The sequence below is a fragment of the Magallana gigas genome, chromosome 7, assembly GCF_963853765.1.
Source record: "Magallana gigas chromosome 7, xbMagGiga1.1, whole genome shotgun sequence".
Classification (NCBI taxonomy): domain Eukaryota; kingdom Metazoa; phylum Mollusca; class Bivalvia; order Ostreida; family Ostreidae; genus Magallana; species Magallana gigas.
This window is the reverse complement of record NC_088859.1, coordinates 48,086,823-48,104,579: the sequence shown is the minus strand read 5'-3', so window position 1 is coordinate 48,104,579 and position 17,757 is coordinate 48,086,823. Positions and strand designations below refer to the sequence as shown.

The 17,757-nt window shown below is 34.0% G+C and overlaps 1 protein-coding gene across 1 annotated transcript; it reads left to right on the top strand.

Moving 5' to 3' along the window:
• The first annotated feature begins 4,180 nt into the window (after positions 1-4,180).
• On the top strand, positions 4,181-8,183 carry LOC105348965 (ubiquitin domain-containing protein UBFD1). The gene is made up of 8 exons (XM_034455266.2): positions 4,181-4,243; positions 5,056-5,181; positions 5,490-5,627; positions 5,719-5,754; positions 5,933-6,108; positions 6,364-6,538; positions 7,045-7,127; positions 7,887-8,183. Exons 1-8 carry the CDS (start codon positions 4,234-4,236, stop codon positions 7,995-7,997), a joined length of 855 nt encoding a protein of 284 aa, XP_034311157.2. The 5' UTR covers positions 4,181-4,233; the 3' UTR covers positions 7,998-8,183.
• Positions 8,184-17,757: the final 9,574 nt, after the last annotated feature.

The following is a 17,757-nucleotide window of genomic DNA, read 5'->3' as shown; positions in this document are numbered from 1 at the left end:
TGGCCTTGTATACCCAATTCCTTTTGAGCGTCCACTGAACTTTCCATTGCCCCCATCCCCACCAGATATGAAGGTCCAGATATGGGATACAGGGTGTTAGCCAGCCCCTTGAAAATATCCCATTATAATTGTATTATACGAACTTTCCTATTTTCACCAGGCTAGCTTAGCCTGTTAATGGGCGTGTAAACCCAATTCCTTTTGAGTGTCGACTGGACTTTCCCGGGGCCTAATCCCTAACAAATATGAAGGCCCAAACATGGGATACAGGGTGTTAGCCAGCCTCTTGAATGATATCCAATTATAACTGTATTATACGAACTTTTCTATTTTCACCAGTCTAGCTTAGCCTGTTAATGGGCGTGTAAACCCAATTCCTTTTGAGTGTCGACTGGACTTTCCCGGGGCCTATTCCTTACCATTTATGAAGGCCCAAATATGGGATATAGGATGTTAGCCAGCCTCTTGAATAATATCCAATTATAACTGATAATACGAACTTTTCTATTTTCACCAGGTTAGCTTAGCCTGTTAATGGGCGTGTAAACCCAATTCCTTTTGAGTGTCGACTGAACTTTCCCGGGGCCTAATCCTCACTATTTATGTAGGCCCAAATATAGGATACAGGGTGTTAGCCAACCCCTTGAATACTATTCTCAATGGAACAGAATATGATGATTTTCTTACCTTCTCGCCAGGCTAGCTAATTATATCAATGTTCAGGTCAGGTCAGCAAGTAATAGTTTTTACTATATAACTGTTTATTTCAATGTAAAAGGAAGTTTATATGGATTTTTGAATTTACGTTTATTAGCATGTATACGGTAATTTGAATAGCGAACCGACCACAGAATTCTATTCGCTATTCGAATACTGAATAGCTAAAAGCGAATAGAACTTCAACTTCTGCATGCCATTTCTTGGTACGAGTACATATCCTTGGTACATACTGGTATGTTGTCGTTGACAAATACATTCGAAATGGATCACGGACTCGATAATTCCTTTGCAGGGTGATCAAAAATATATAGTATTAATTCAGTATAGCCATCCCTGTATGGCATGTCAAACGTTGCAATATTGGATCTTTTCCATTTGTATTGTAAAATTCTCTATTTCTATTCTATAATATTTATATAGCTAGATTCCAGACACCTTAGCGCATTACCCAGTTCGATAAAGGATAATAAATTGAACCAATGAAATCTTTCCTAACAAACTAAAATAAACAATCCTAAAGATACAATACAAATGAAAAATTATGCAATACAAATGAATAAGTTTACAATACAAATGAATATTTTACAATGCAAATAAATATACAATACAAATGAAAGAATGTACAATATGAATGAATACAAATGAATGAATATAAATGGAAAATTATAGAATTCAAATAAAAGTTAGAGAATCTTACAAATAAAAAATTATACAATACAAATGAAAATGTATACAATACAAATGGAAAAGATCGAATATTGCAAAATTTGACACGCCATAATCCCTGACAGAGATGACGGGATGATAGACTACTTAATTGATAGTGTAGTTATTGACGAGGTTACAAAGGGTTAATGATAAACCAAACTTTTGTGAGATATATGCTTTCACAGGAAATTGGTTTATTCTAGTAAGTTCTATACTATGTCTCTAGTTTTTGCTTCCACCACTTTTCGCTTAAAATTTCGATAATAATAAATACCTTTGTGCTCAAACTACGTTCATCCACTTATAAGAAAAATGTCCAGATTATCTGTTTTGAAACGCCCCCTCTACCGCTTCAGGTTTCAATACACATCCCAAAATAGAAAGTCTAACGGAGATTTTGCATTGCATCAGCCATTAATAAGCCCGGATGATAACGTTGAAAAATTGTGCGAGGTGTCCCGAGTACTTCCAAACGGAGAATTATTAATCTCCGTAAGAAATTTGTTCCTGTAAACTTTTTGGAGTGAATAGGGATAATTTGTCAATGAAGATATCTTGGATATTCTCCATTTCGTCGATTTCAAGTGTACCTCTTTCACAGGTATGTGTATTTTTATTAAAAATCATCAGAAAGTTATGGAAGCAATAACGTGGGACAGAAAAAAGCAGTTTGTAATAAGCGACCTTGCGCGAGTGTCTTTCAGAATGAGCATACTGGCAGCATCAGAAGTTATTCTTGGTCCAATACCTTTTATCTTAAAAAAAAGAAGAAACAACGGGCCTATGGCTTTGGGCATAGAGAACTCTCTATCTTCTTTATTTGAAAATGAATTGGAAATGACGGCATATTCCATTTAAGGGACTTGGACACGATTATAGATCAAAATTTTATTTTTATTTTTTAGATATAATATGGTTTACTTGCACATTTGAATGATTGACCAAAATTTGAATGTTATACATGTAATTTATAAGGGAGAAACAGTGGTAAGAATTCATTGGTATGTAAACAAAGCTCGAGTCTTATATTTGTTTACAAATAATGTAAAGTATGGAATTACCATTTCTTTGACAAAATAACCCGTAAGAAACAAAAAAACACTTGTAAATCAATAACAAGGCTCGAGCTTCCTTTACAAAACAACTTGACTTCTAACATTCTAACTTTGGTCAATTATTCAAATGCACTAGTTAATCATTTCATACATAAAAAATAAAAAATTTGATCTCAAATCGTGTCTAGATCCCTTTAATAACAAATGTCAGCATTCCCAAAGGTTTAACTTTTGAGAATATTATTTGTAGAAGATTGAATTTCGAATGAGCTGTCTCCTGTCTCTTTTTTGAGAGCGTATGGAAATTTGTAGTGATTAATCAGATTGAACAATGTTTGCTACGAGAAAAAGTGTGCGGGGGAGGGGTGGGGCATATTATGGGACTTGGAAAAGATTTTAATCAAAACAAAGAACATTCTAAGCATTTAAAAAAAATGGCATTAAATTTCTCTATAGAATAAAATGAGACAGCTAGACAGATAATCAGAAAATAAATATACATTCTCCTTAAGAATTATTGTATCGGGTTCAGTGAACTGTTAACAGTTATCTGTCTACATTTTGATTTTTTTCTGTGCAGTCTTGGGAATGAGTTTCAATGAATTTAAACAATATCTAAAATTTATATAGTGTATTCCCATGTGTGTAATGAATATCTTATGGTATAGTTAAGACATATGGTATATTATCCCATGGTATAGTTCATTTTTTCTGAAACATGCATGTGTGTAAAATAAATTAGAAGAAATAATTATTCATTGATTGTAAATGTAGTGCATTTTATTGACCTGATGAATCGGAAGTAGAGACTATAGACGCTGAAATTATTTGTTAACGTGAAGTTGTTGCTTTCTTTGTGACGTCAGTAAAGTGAGACTGTCCCTTGTGTACATGAGTTCCTAAACTTGTGACATGACCGGTCTTGTTACTTATTTTATGAAAAACGTATTCAATTTTTTGGGGGAAATTTTTCGTGAATGCAAGGTTTTGCTATTTAGACATGCAGTACGTTTTAACAACGGACAAATTTTGATTTTCAAAGTTATATTTGCCAGAGGACCTGAATTCTTTTGTCGATATGTTTACCGAGGAACATAAATTAAACGCTGATTTTGTAACAATGCAAAAAAAAATCATTGTTCTGTTGATTATAGTTTCATAATTACTTTTTTAAAAATATATGCAATTTAAAACAAAACAAAAATATGTATATATTTTTCTTTATTTTTCAGTGTGTGATATTTCTTAAACGACCCCCCCCCCCCCCCCAAAAAAAAAAATGTCGACGAAGATTTCCCAACTGATAGGAACAGGACTATGTGTACCAAAAGGTTCAATATTAGGCTCTGCAAACGAAGACCACGTTTTAATTTTCAGTTCGTGGATGTCTTTCAGTTGGACAATAATTGTAATAGCAGTATCATGTAATATAATAGCTAATAATTGATTTAAGATGTATTATTTTTCTATATTTGTTACTGATTATTTATGTGTTAAAATAATTTCACCATTAGGCTAATCCATTGTAGACTTTTACCATTCAAAATCAGAGACAATAATGATGAAATTCACAAAGCTATTTTCATGCATAAAAATCGAGGCATAATATTAGTATTGTCTTTTACAATCAACTCTCTGTGCAAAATCAACGAACAAATGTCGTAGTTCATGTTGACTGTTGTTATTTTAAATCGGGATCGACATCTAAAACTCTTCATTCAAGAAGATAGTAAAAGTATATGAAACGAAAATGGAAACAGGTAATTGTATTTTGCGCTAAACAATAGCAACAGACGATAATTCTACTAAATAAGTCACAGATACTTTAAAATCTGTAAATGTAATAAACAGTTATGTGTGAATTTTATCGATAAAAAGGATTGGTACATGAGGTTTTTGGAATTTTTAAATATAATCGTGACGTAATTGTAGAATTCAGATATTGACGTGTCGTGTTATATAGTATAATAAAAGAAACCAAATTATGATCGATATCTGTGATAAAAAGTTTAAAGACGGAGAAGGAATAATTGTTACCGAAAACTCTAATAAATTCCTATTCAAGTTTCTATTTGTACGGTATAATTCATAATTGACCATGCTTTCTTGAGTGAAGAACTGATGCTAAATTTTAGCCATTTCTTTTTTCATTTATCTATGATTTCATCTCCACAGTTTTCAAATATAATTGGCCCAAGTTTAGTTCATACTTTCATTTGCAGACTTAAAGTCTGTAATTGTAATATCTAGGCATATTATATTGAATATGTTCATTAAACAGAACAGACTGTTTGTTTGAGTTATTGTCATATTATCCAGATATACCACAAAGACTCATCACAAACCATTTGTCTTCTTACTATATGACCAGCTCTTTACTATAAAATATGCTGTGTATTTTTACTATTTTATAGTGTAGGGGTGGTCACATAGTAAGAAGAGAAAATGTTCGGGACAAGTCCCTTTGGATGTACCTGGAGGTTTATTACATTTGTATATTTTTAATAGGCATGTATAGTCATCAAAAGAAATTTACAAGTCTTGTTTAAATTTGAATGAATTGTATCTATAGAACCTGTACAAACTGAAGAGAAATCTGATTCTGTGACAGTCACACAAGAATCACAGCAACCCTCAGATCCAGGGGGTGAGAACAACAAGAACAAATCAAACAGTGAGGAAAATCACACAAACTCAGGTCAGAGAGTCTCAAAACACAGGGATAAGGAAATCATTGTACTGCAAACTGGAAGAAATGTAGAATTACAAATTAAAAAAAATGAGGAAGTCACAGTAACATGAGAATTAACTGTATTATATGGAAGTCAAATGCAGTATGAAACCAATTTTTTAAACTTAATTCTGAACATTATTATTTTTTATTGTAATATTAATGTATTATTCAATAATAGTAGACAGTTTCAGATAATTTTGATATGTTTTTCAAATTTATAAATATATTTTTGTTTTGTTTCTAATGTATTAAAATGACAATTTTCCCAACAGATTCCATAAAACCTAGTGAACAAGACCCAGTAGAAACTGTAGAATTTAAAATTGTGTACAATAAACAAAAATATGATGTAACATTTCCAACCAATGAAACTGTGGCTAAACTGAAGGCTCATGTTCAAACGTTAACAGGTAATTTTCTGAAAGTCATTTACTTCAAATGCATGAAAAGTTTGTCACTTGTTTAAATTTATAGCTTCTTTTCAATACCTTTTATTCACAGGAGTTCCATCTGCAATGCAGAAAATAATGTTTAAAGGTAAGAAAAATAAAGTTAATCACCACAAACAAATCTTTATCTATACAAACTTTCTGAAATGGTTAAAATAATGTTCATATATATACCTGTAAAAAATCAGAAAAGTTGATTTTCAATAATTCAAATAATTTCAAAATCCATCGCTGATATAGACATAGACATTACTATTCCATTCAAGGTTTAGCAAAAGATGAGTCCACATTAAAAGATTTAAAAGTAACCAAAGGTGCCAAGATAATGGTGGTAGGATCCACGTTAAATGATGTGTTGTCAGTCACTAAACCTTCCCCACAGGAACTTCAGGAAACCACTAAAGCCACAGCCGCCGCAAAGGAACCACTCTCACAACAGAAGGTATGTGTATATATGTGTCACAGTATGTCTCTGTCATAGGCTTGCTGCTGCCACAAAGGTTACGTTAATCCAGAGAGCTTGGTCTGTTTGATGCCAGAAAGAGTTATTGAACTTTTCAAATTAAGTATAGAAGCCATGTGTTACATATCAGTTATAACCAGATCATTTAGACAATGTTGAATTTCATTTTTATTGTACTAGATAGATAGATTAGAATAACATTTTTGATTTTAAACTCCTTTCTTTGATTTGAAGGAGCATAAAAGAGTGTTAGATAAACATGGAAAACCAGACGATGTTCCTGTTGGTATAAAGAATGTGAAAGAGCCATTACCCCATATGCCATTATCTGGAATGTACAACAAATCAGGCGGGAAGGTGCGGTTGACCTTCAAACTGGAGGTTGACCAGATATGGCTCGGAACAAAAGGTTTGAATAATGCATATAGCAACAATATTTACATTGAATTAGTATTGAATGAAATATATTTTTGGGAAAATATTCTTGAAGTCTCATTTTTTATGCACATATTCTAATAATATAGCTACTTGATCAATGTGTATTGTATAAATTAAGATTCAAGGTATTTTGGATTCATATAACATAATATGAGTAGAAAATATGATTTTTAAAACTGTATGACTTTACTTTTAACCCTTTATATCTCAAACTATAAACTCTAAGTCTTTGATTCAGTGTAGATTTTGTATGCTAAACAGTTCTAGTCTAGTTCCTATTGATGTGGTAAATCAGATTGAATTTGTAATACAAAATCTATCTAAACCCATTTTTAAATAATTTAATTTACTTACATGTACTTAAATTGTTTTATATTTGTGTCCATTTTTATGTCAGAAAGTCATAGAAGTAACTGACTCACAGAATGTGAATGATGAACAAGATAGAAGTAACCCCTCCACAATTTTATTTTGCAGAAAGAACTGAAAAAATTCCAATGAATTCCATAAAAGCTGTTGTGAGTGAAGCTATTAAAGATCACGAAGAATACCATATACTGGTATGTAAAATTTTTGATTGCAATGGATTGGTTAAGAATTAGCAGGCTGAAATCAGTGTCTGTTTCCATATCAAATTAGGGCTAGGGGCATTTTTCAAATTACTTTTTGTAGAGAGATATTAAGCATTCTGTTTATTGCAATATCTGTGGCAGGCTGTGTGCTATCACTGGGAGTTGGGATCTGTATCAAGTCTCTGTGGTTTGCAGATTTTCCTCATTGATTTCTTGATCAGAGTGTGGATTAAATGGACTGTATTGCAGTAACCAATTAAAGACATCCATTTATATTCATGAAAGTGAACTTTTTGGTAGAGTTTTACATGATGTATTGGAGAACGCATTCAGACTTAGTTCTGTAATGAAGGTCATCTATACTTTTAAAAGAATTAAATCTACATATAATTGTAAAAAATACTGAATTGTTTTTGGAAACCTTTGACATTTTTTGCCAACCATAATGTGCTTTGATGCCAAAAGAACAGGACAGAGATAAGTTTTTGTCTGATGTTTTTTCTAATGCTCCAGCAATTGGTTGTTGTATGCATATAGCTTCACAATCAGTTGATTTTAGTGTTCAGTGTTTACAAATTAAATCACCAGGCTGTAATTCATAGTATAAATTGGTGTCTACAAGATTTTACTGTTCTTTCACACACACTATATGGTTAACGTGTCGTCCAAACATGGTAATGTTCCAGTATGTATGTGTAGCAGACGTTTTCTGCAGCAGGCTGTGATACTCTGGTCCTCATGTTTCAGGGTTTACAGCTGGGACCCACGGAGGCCTCGCGGTACTGGATCTACTGGGTGCCAGCGCAGTACGTGGACGCCATCAAGGACACTGTTCTAGGAAAGTGGCAGTATTTCTGACCAGTGCTTGTGTTGTCCGCCATTAATCCACATACCTTTTCTCACAGAGCTCAATTGTGCTTGATGAAGGATATCAGCAGACATTGCATTGCTTAGAAATGTGCATAAAGGTTATATTCTCCATGGATGTGATATTTTGGATGTTATAATTGGCATTAAATGTTAGTGATAAATGGTGAAAGATTGGTTGGATTCATTTGATTTATTTACTTGTATTGATACCTAGAGTTATATATTTTGTTTTTCGTTCCTACCTAGTTCATCCGACTGGACGTCTCATGTGAGCTTTTTGGCCGTAATTTGTCTGGATTCCGTTTTTGGTGCCAGATTGTCATTTATGGTTGTCTTTTTATTTATTTATTTTTTTTATCTTTCCTGATACTTTTCAAAATTTTCAACCTTACAAATATATTTTCTTCAAAGAAGAGAATAATGAGTAAGTAGTGTAAATAAGATGGTGTGAATAGAAACCTTCCCCTTCTGAACTTCAGAAACACCAAAAAGAATATAAGTGCTAATTCATCATGAAAACAAGCTTGCATATAAACAATTCATGTTTATTTGTTCCATGTACCTAGAGATCAATGCAATTTAGAAATTGTGTTATTTTGCTATGCGTTGTGTCTAAATGTTATATAATATAAAGAGCAAGCTGCTTGACTCATTGTTTAGGTGAGGAATGTGGCCCATGGGCCTCTTTTTCCGTTTTCCTTACTCTATGATGATACATTTCAGAGTTAAAACTTTAAGTAAGATTCTAGTTGTCATGAAGACATTTAGTCATTGCGTCCATGTTAATGTCGGCTTCATTAGAACTAATGCAGTATTTTGTACAAAAACCAGTGGTGAGAAGATGTCTGATTTTGGAGAAAACTATATATATGGTTATGGTTTTTAAGGTTTTTTTCCGAGGTTATCTGAAAATCTTAGAAAATAAAACTTGACATTTGTGTTTTATTTTCTGTGTATCATATTGCTGTTGAAGATGGGACATTAATGCAATGTAGTAATGCGTAATCATTATATTCATGCTGTTGCGTAAAGCACGTGGTTTAATTTCAGTTACAGGGTCAGAATTTGCCATCATAATTGTGAAGGAGACGGGAAAAAAAGGAATGTATATTTCTAAACATCATCCTTTATTGGTGATATATTGAAAGCATTGATTTATATCTATCTTTGTTAAAGTCACGTGATTGCCGTTTAATTTTTTATAGACGGCGAATGGCAAAATTTAGACAGCAACATGGTTGGCGGAACGTCTTATTCAATGAATATCTTATATTTTAATATACAATAACCTAACAAGGCATTACATGTACATGCAGTTAGGTTTGTTACTGACCATTTGACCTAGTTTTGATATCGGGGAAACATTAACCTTAGAGGCGGTTTCATCCGGGGTTTTTTAACCTTTAAGCTAAAGTATTATTTTTATTTTGAAATCCCCATTCATAAATGTTTTCATCGATTAGTCCTTTTCGTGTCACGTGTACAGAGTTTCTGTAATTATCCAGCCTGTATTGTGATTACAGAATTATGAAGAAGGTAGATTAGCTCAACTCTAGCCTGACTTGATTTATATCCAGGGTTGAGCTCCTAGCTGTGTATAACGTCCCCAGTTTATGTTCCATGACATCCATTTCAGCTTGATTACAGAGAAAAGGAGTAATCAGATGAACGTGTTAAGGCGCCTGAAGTCACGAGGACGTAAAAGTCACTTTGGTTGTCAATGAATCAGTCGGAGAGAGACATCTATTTCTTTAAATTGTTTTAAGTATCTCAATAAATTGCTGTACAAGACAGAAGATGTTAGCGCGGGACACGGTTTAAACAAGAACGACATTTTCTTCTATCTTACATGGCCTGGCCGGTATTCCATGTCACTTAGTGGATATCATTGCGCCAAACGAACGGACATTTTAAAAGGAGTTTGATTAGATGAAACTTGATTTAAAACTGGACTTTGTTTTTGCCCCAGTTGAATTGACTTTTTTGTCCTGCGTTCAACTACAACGTTGGAATAAAAAGGACGCCTCTGAACCACTGTTCTGATTTAGTGGCGGATTATGAACAATCAACTGTTTTTGCCAATGAACTGCAGCGCAAATGTCACGTGATTGTGACGTCTACACGCGGTGAAAATTTGCCTTTTCAGACAGCTATGGTGGTTGTCTTGATAAGTCTCGTAAGTCTAGGACTGGGGGTTGCTGACTGTGAGGGGAGTGACAGAAGAGTTACACACTTCTTTGTCGACACTTGTAGGGGTAATAAAACCTAACAGAGTAAATGCACAATTTATGTAATTCATCCCAAATTGTTACTCTGAACTCATGGAAACTAGTTTTGTAGACAATATTTGACGTGCTCTTCCAAACTTTCGCCCGAAGTCGATGAGAATATTTGTGTAGAAACAATAAAAGTAATTGTCTTTACTTTCTCTCTTGTTTTCTGGGTCTTCTCCGACGATTAAAGAGGGTTTACATAAACAACCACAAAAATACTCCCCGGTCATAAGTTGTTAAAAGAGCTTTTAACACTGTGCCGGATAATTATGCCAGTGCCAAGGTGGCATTTTTGCACCCGCTTAAGATGCAGTTTCGGAAAAATCCATGTTTACCAAATGATAGGCCATTGTCTAGAGAGTATATAACCACTTTTGTTTTTAGCGTGTTTCACCTGACAGGTGAGATATTTACCTTTAAAAATTAATATCCCATCGGAAAATGATATTTCCCATAGGAGAATTGATTCTCCTACAGGAAATATTGACAATCCTATAGGATGTTTTAAAAGTCCTATAGGAATTATATTTCCTATAGGAGAATGGTATTTCCTATAGGAATTTGATTCAGTTTTCCTATAGGATATTGTTTTCCTATCGGATTTTATCAAATCCTATCGGAATTGAAATTCCTATAGGAAGTTCTTGTATTCCGATAGGAAATTTCAAATTACCTATAGGAATATTGTTTTTCCTATGGGAAAAATTATTTTCCTGTAGGAATTTATTTTTAAAAGGTAAATATCTCACCTGACAGGTTAGATACAATGATAGCAAAGGTGGTTGTTAACTCTTTAAGCAATGGTCTATCATATGGCATATTTGAATTTTTCGATATATGCAGCTTAAGCGGGTGCAAAAATGCCACCTTGGCACTGGCATAATTATCCGGCACAGTGTTTTTTATTTGTGAAAAAACAAGAGAGAGATGACAATTTTATTTGTTTCTGAATGATTTACCGCGTTCTTAAGGCTTTACACTACTTCAGATTCGATACATCTCAAAAGATTGCTCTGTGTTTTATTGACAAGCTGACCTAATATGTTAATTAACTCCCGGATGTTTACCAGCTCCAAGCTCTTAAAATTAGTTTGAAACTGAACATACGGGAGCTCATCTTGTTGTATACACTTCTTTTTCTTTTATTAAGTTACGCAAGAAGCACCCGCATTCCTGGGTTTACGACCATTGCTGCTGAGATTTGGAGTACTCGACAAGATCTGCGTGAGGACACGCTGGGGAACCGCGGGGTTTGGCGAGGCTTTAAACTGTTCTCCACGGGGGTGGGGACCTGGTTCATACCATCCATGGCTGCCAAAGATAGATACTTGTTTAAAATTCAATCATTCCAAAATTAAAATAAAAACATGAAGCTAGAGAGAAAGGTCATAAAATAGAATTAAATTAAGTTTTTTTCCCACCGTCTCTCCACATCTCGTTGCTGTGAGCTATTTCAATACGACTGAAACGCCAACTCATCTTTAAACCAAACACGTAACATGCTAAACCGTTGCTTCAACACTTTTATGTTCTGTCTAAGAGTATTGACAAGGTTTTTATGATCGCCCTAAAGATCTAATAATTTCAACAGGAACACGGGGATGGCAAACTACGTACATGAGAACATTTAACTAGCGCGAGTCGAGAATCAGTTCGATGCATGTTGGAAGGAGCACAGGGGACTGAAATATCCATCGATACCCACAGGTTGTTTGGTCAGGCTTGGTGAAGTCGGTAATGTAAGGATTTCCCCTTTTTCTTTTTCTGCAGAAATATGACTAAAAAGAAATAAAATCAAACTAAATCCTGTAAAAGCATCGCGCGAATTTAATTAAGTATTCTACCTTCATAAGGACGAAAAAACGTCGCCATTAATAATGTATATGTAAGCGTTGCTTCGTTTGACCTGAGGACATTAATATCATACAGACTTTACTTGCACTATGCTTGATAATTATGCCAGGGTGGAATTTTTGCACCCGCTTAAGATGAAATTTTGTTAATAATTAATTTTAAAAAATCCTTTACATATACCAAATGATAGGTCATTTCCATTAGCCGTACGGTTTAAATGAGTTTATTCTAACTTGTAAAATACAGTAGAACAAATTAAACCATCTTTTTTTGACAACTATTCTGTGAAATGGTTCTCGATGTTTGTGAAGTTTTGCAAAACGCTTTCGTTAATTATTTTTTTAGAACTTGATCATCAAGAGTTGTTGGAACGTTTAATTTTCATACTGAAATCACATTAAAAATTGGTCTGAGGAGTGTAAGAGTTTTGGGTCAAAATTTAAAGTACGTACATGTTTAATATGATATATCAGAAGGAATAACTGCTGCAAAATTTAAAAAAAAAACCACGATTTAAAAGAATAAATATTGAAGTAAGCTGCATATTGTATACTTGTTCATGTTATTGTGATTAACAATGCTGATGTCAAATATTAAATCTAGTTCAATTTAAGCATTGAATGTTATATGCTGATGTGTATTTGTATGAAATATTTTGTATCGCCGCTGTAAAGCCATTATTTAATATGCTCTTAGTCAGGGATATGGAAAAACGTGGAACAACCATATTAACATGTGATATAGTTCGCCTCCGCGACAAAAATATAGTGCTAGAAACTCTGGATAAAAATCTTTTATGTATTAAGGAGTAATTATTTATTAATGATTGTTTTTCAAGTATGCTATCAAATTGGTTATGTAAAATTGAAAGTTTTATTTGATCTTACAAAAATAAGTATACTCAAAACACGTGAAGACGTTTATATTTGTGCTCATGGCGCATGATTTAGCAAAGTGTATTTATTCAAACAATAAAATGCTCCCTTTGATGATTCATGCGGGTTTTGAAGGTAGCGACATTGCAGAAAAAACGCATAACCTGTTTGTTATTTTTTTTCTGCAGTTATCGTTACCTTCAAAACCCACATGAATCATCAAAGAAAGCATTTTATTGTTTATATTCACGTCTTTCTTTTAAAATTATTAAACTGATTATGAAAAGTTAGTAAAATTTACTAAATTACTGATAACGTACATAAGTACATGTACATTAGCTAAAAGAAACAGCTAAATCGCCTCCTGTGAGACTTTGAGTCTGATATCATCATGATTATTTCGTGCAGTCCGGTATTTTTCTTAGGTCGCTGTAGGCTTCGACCAATCGATAAACAGGGCGTATCAATTTCAGTCCTAGTTTCAGCCGCTGTAGATTTCGACCAATCGATAAACGGGGCGTGTAGATTTCAGTCTGGCTGTTTCTATAGAGTTATGAATTTACTAAAAGTTTCCGTAAGAAATAAAGGAAATGATACTTGGTAGATGTAAATAAAGAAAATTGAACGTCTCAGATTTCCAATGCAAACATAAGGGGAAAGGAAATATACACTGAATGTAAATATAAACATGTGTTGCCAAGGCGAGTGAAGTGTCCTATGGACCTATTGTTTTTTAATTTCAGTGTTTGACTGATCAAATAATTGTTCAGATACTAAAGGCTCTTATTTAGTGGTATAAGAAAATTATATACTCCAGTACTTTATATGTACCAGTACTTTATATGTATATTTCTTAATTAAAATTAAGATAAACAAAAGGATACTTTCACAAAATCAGAGCGAATACTAGTGTTCAAAGTGAGATTTTCTACAGTAAAGAAGATGGCCACTTTGATGCGTATACTTTAAATCTTTGACAGCCAGGACAATTTTGAATTTAGTTTTACTAACAGGAAAATATGTGTAAACGCATATTTCAAACTCGTTGGTTGGTAGGATGTTTACTGTTATGTAACTTGCTCTTAGGGTGTCATGACATGCTAACATGCAGTGGTTTCTTCCTCATTCACTCAGACAGCGAGAATAAGGTAAACAATGGGATAGCGGATGTGAATTTTTGTTTCCATCAATTTGTCTCGACACTTTTATGAGAGTTTTATAACCGTGAATTGTTGTTTGTTTTTACAATTCATTACCTGTACACATCTTTATTGTTGTAAAATCACAAACAACAACTGGTCCCGCAGAGTCTTATTGTTCTATTTTTGATTAATTCTATTTTTACTCCAGTGAAGTTTATGGAAACTGAAAGTTCGATACTTTGAAAAAGAAGAGAAACTTTTTCTCCCTGGTTTTATAATTTTTAGAAAAAAAAAGTTTTTAAAAATATTCCAACGACTAAAATAAACAACTATTCAAGTCATTAGGTGTTGTACATGTGTATGAAAAGATGCCGGAAGAATGGTTATGAACAATGTCTGAAATACATTTGGCTTACATATAAACAGTATTGCTCTATAAATATTGCACCTTATACTAGTACCCAAATTATGCAATTGTTTATACCATAGTGTAAAATAAATTACTTTTCGAGTTCTACAAGTCTTCCTTGTGATTAAATATTTCTTGATGACGCAGTAGCAGTTCGACATCAATCTATATACACACACTTCACCAGAAAATGTTCAATACAAGTCTCATTCTAATGGTATATAAATACAAATCTGTCTCTAACAATCTTAAAGTTTTTAATACCCTTTACATTGATTGGACTAACATTATACATCTAAAACTTCTGAATTAACATACCTTTTACACTCCCCGGCATGCGCGGATCTAGAGGGGGGTCGGGGGGGGGGGGGGGTCCCGACCCCCCCTGGAAAATGAAAATTTATTAAATTTACATAGTAAAATTATCGCGAAAATATGCCTCGGACCCCCCCCCCCCCTGGCAAACACAATTATCCTTCGGACCCCCCCTGGAAAAATTTTCTGGATCCGCGCATGCCCCGGTAACATTGGAGCCACTTACTAAAATGTTCCTTAACAACGATGCTTTTTAAAATAAATTGTCCTAATCAATTGTTAGTCTTCCTGCATATTTTATTGACTAAAAATCGAGATGTTTACACGCAAACAATTCCTAAAAAGACTAAATTATAATCTAAAGAATGAAAAACCAAAGATTGATTTGTGAACTTCCGCAGATATTTATACTACTACATGTACTTAGTAATAGTATATATGGACTGAAATAAACTTTGTTTGAGATCCTTCCGTATCTCTCCTAATTCGTCTAATTCCTTTCTCTTCTATGTAAATTTTCAAATTGAACTCTCTGGAGCTATTTAGATTGCTTCCTGATTTATATTAAAAATACGGGGGAGTCATCATTGGGGATATTCCAGATATATATTCAGTATAAAGCTTCCTGTCAGCTCTATAAAATTGCAGTTCTTACCAGCTCATCAAACACAGTTCCCTGACAGAAACATGCTTCTTAAAGTTCTAATATTGCATGCCCCAGACGACACTGCCGAAGTGACGTCATTTCTGCGTCAGGTAGAGGAAATCATGTCCGACTACATTCTCGACATAACGCTGTTTAGCGACGATAAAAATATAGACAAATTTAACGACATTGTGAAAGAGACCCATATCGTCCTTGTGTTCATGACAGAGACCTTGTGTACCAGACACTGGGTAAACTATAACAACACTGTCACGGTGAACAGCATGTTATCCGGAAATGGACCGGCTATTCTGGTCCCCATCTTTACCGCTACGAGGGCGCAGGCAAAGTTTAAGGTTCCGCTGGGGCTGAACTGCCTTAAGGGGCTGAGGTACTGTGACCAGGACGAATTCTACAGAAGGTCCGTGCGTAGAACCCTGATTGGTGTCCTTGAGCAGCAGGGCTCGGCATCGTGACACACGTTTTAGTGTTATTCACGACTTTAAAATTGTGTATTTGATTTGACGTAGTTTATCAATATTTGTTTTGTGAAGCCTGTAATTTACACACGTTTTTTTAAAAATGAAGTCTTATTTTGAATTATGCAAGTATTTTCATAAATTTATCAATATTTTAATTGATATGCACATCACTCCTAGAATTTGGATATGAACTTTAAATTTAAGTTAGTATTTTAAAAAAACTCAATAATATTCAAGTTATATCAATTTTTTATTTTTAAGAAGAATTTCTTAATGTTTTGTCCCCTAAATGTAATGTCAATTTTTTCAGATAAACCCTGTTGTATCAATTTCGTTTTAGCTAAGAATTACTTGATAATATTTCTCCCAAATGGTAATGTCAAATTTTCTAATTTATGAAATTTTCCCATCGTTTCACCCTATAAATATATTAGAACTTCACTGTATCAGAGATCTCTTAGTATCTATAATTTTCTACGTGTCATAAACGATCCATAAAAGTTATGACAGAGGATTATTGCATAGAAAGTTGACCATCTCCATTGTGAATCGGTCCTGGAATTAGTTCATGTTGGAAAATCGGTTTGTGAAAGAGATCAAATGAATCTCATATAGATTCCAGAAATCGATGATAAAATCAGGTCACTTCGATACAGACCCTTATTGTGAACGAAAGATTTGCCCTAAAATGACTGTAGTGGAAGAGGAGGGTCATTTACAGAACGAAGGAAGACAAAAGAGACGTGAGATTGAGTTATACTGACGACACTGGTCTGTCCCGTGACAGTTTCTTCGGGACAGTCCCCCATCCGGAACAACTAGAGCTTTTCACGGAGAGTACGGATGGTCAGGTTTCCGAGCTGTTGTCCCTATGTTTCAAATAAAAGGTTCAACAAAATGCAGCCAGACCAAGAGAGGTGTACCGTTTACCCCCCCCCCCCCCTCCCCTGTACGCCATTTACATGTACGTAAAACCAAAAAGTGAAGTTGAATTTTATTTATAATCTTTCCCATTTAGCTTCAATTGATTTGTCAAACAACTGACAAAATATTGATGTTATTTTTTTCTTAGTTAGAATAACAAATCCTAAGTGAGTGCTTTTTATTATTTTCTCTTGTAACAGTTGGTGTACAGATGACGAGGCGATCTCTCCATTACAATACTTCAGTACAGGGGGCAGTAGAGCTTTTGGCAAATCAAGCGGTGCATGTAATTTCTCCTAACGAAATTGAAAGTTACTATAGGAAATCCACAGATGTAGAAAAACAAGATATTGCCTCGAGCATTAAGAGAAAATGAAGTAAACAAATGTTTATCATTGAACAAAAGAAACAATTTAGATTCGTGTCTGTCCAAGGGGAAAGGGTGAGTTTTCCATTTCACTGGACATCTAGAGAGTAAGTATCTGATATGTCCAGTATATCAAATGAATGTTTTAGATGTTGCTGATATGTACAGACACACGAAGTCATTGTTTTATATGTTTAATTAAACATAGCGAAATTTAAAACAAAAAGAAAATCAGATCCCACATTGGAACTTGTCGCGGCATTGCATGTTGAGAGTTTATGGAGGGTTTAAAGCAAAAGGCAACATCAGACATAGGTCCCTAACCTTATTTCTGCCTGTCAATACAGTTTCTTCACTTCCGTGCTTATCTCCTTAGACTCAGCCTTTCTCACAGAGGCGAAGAAGATCTAATTTGTGTAAGCCTCTTCATGTTTTATGTTCTCGGCTTCATAAAGGATGTG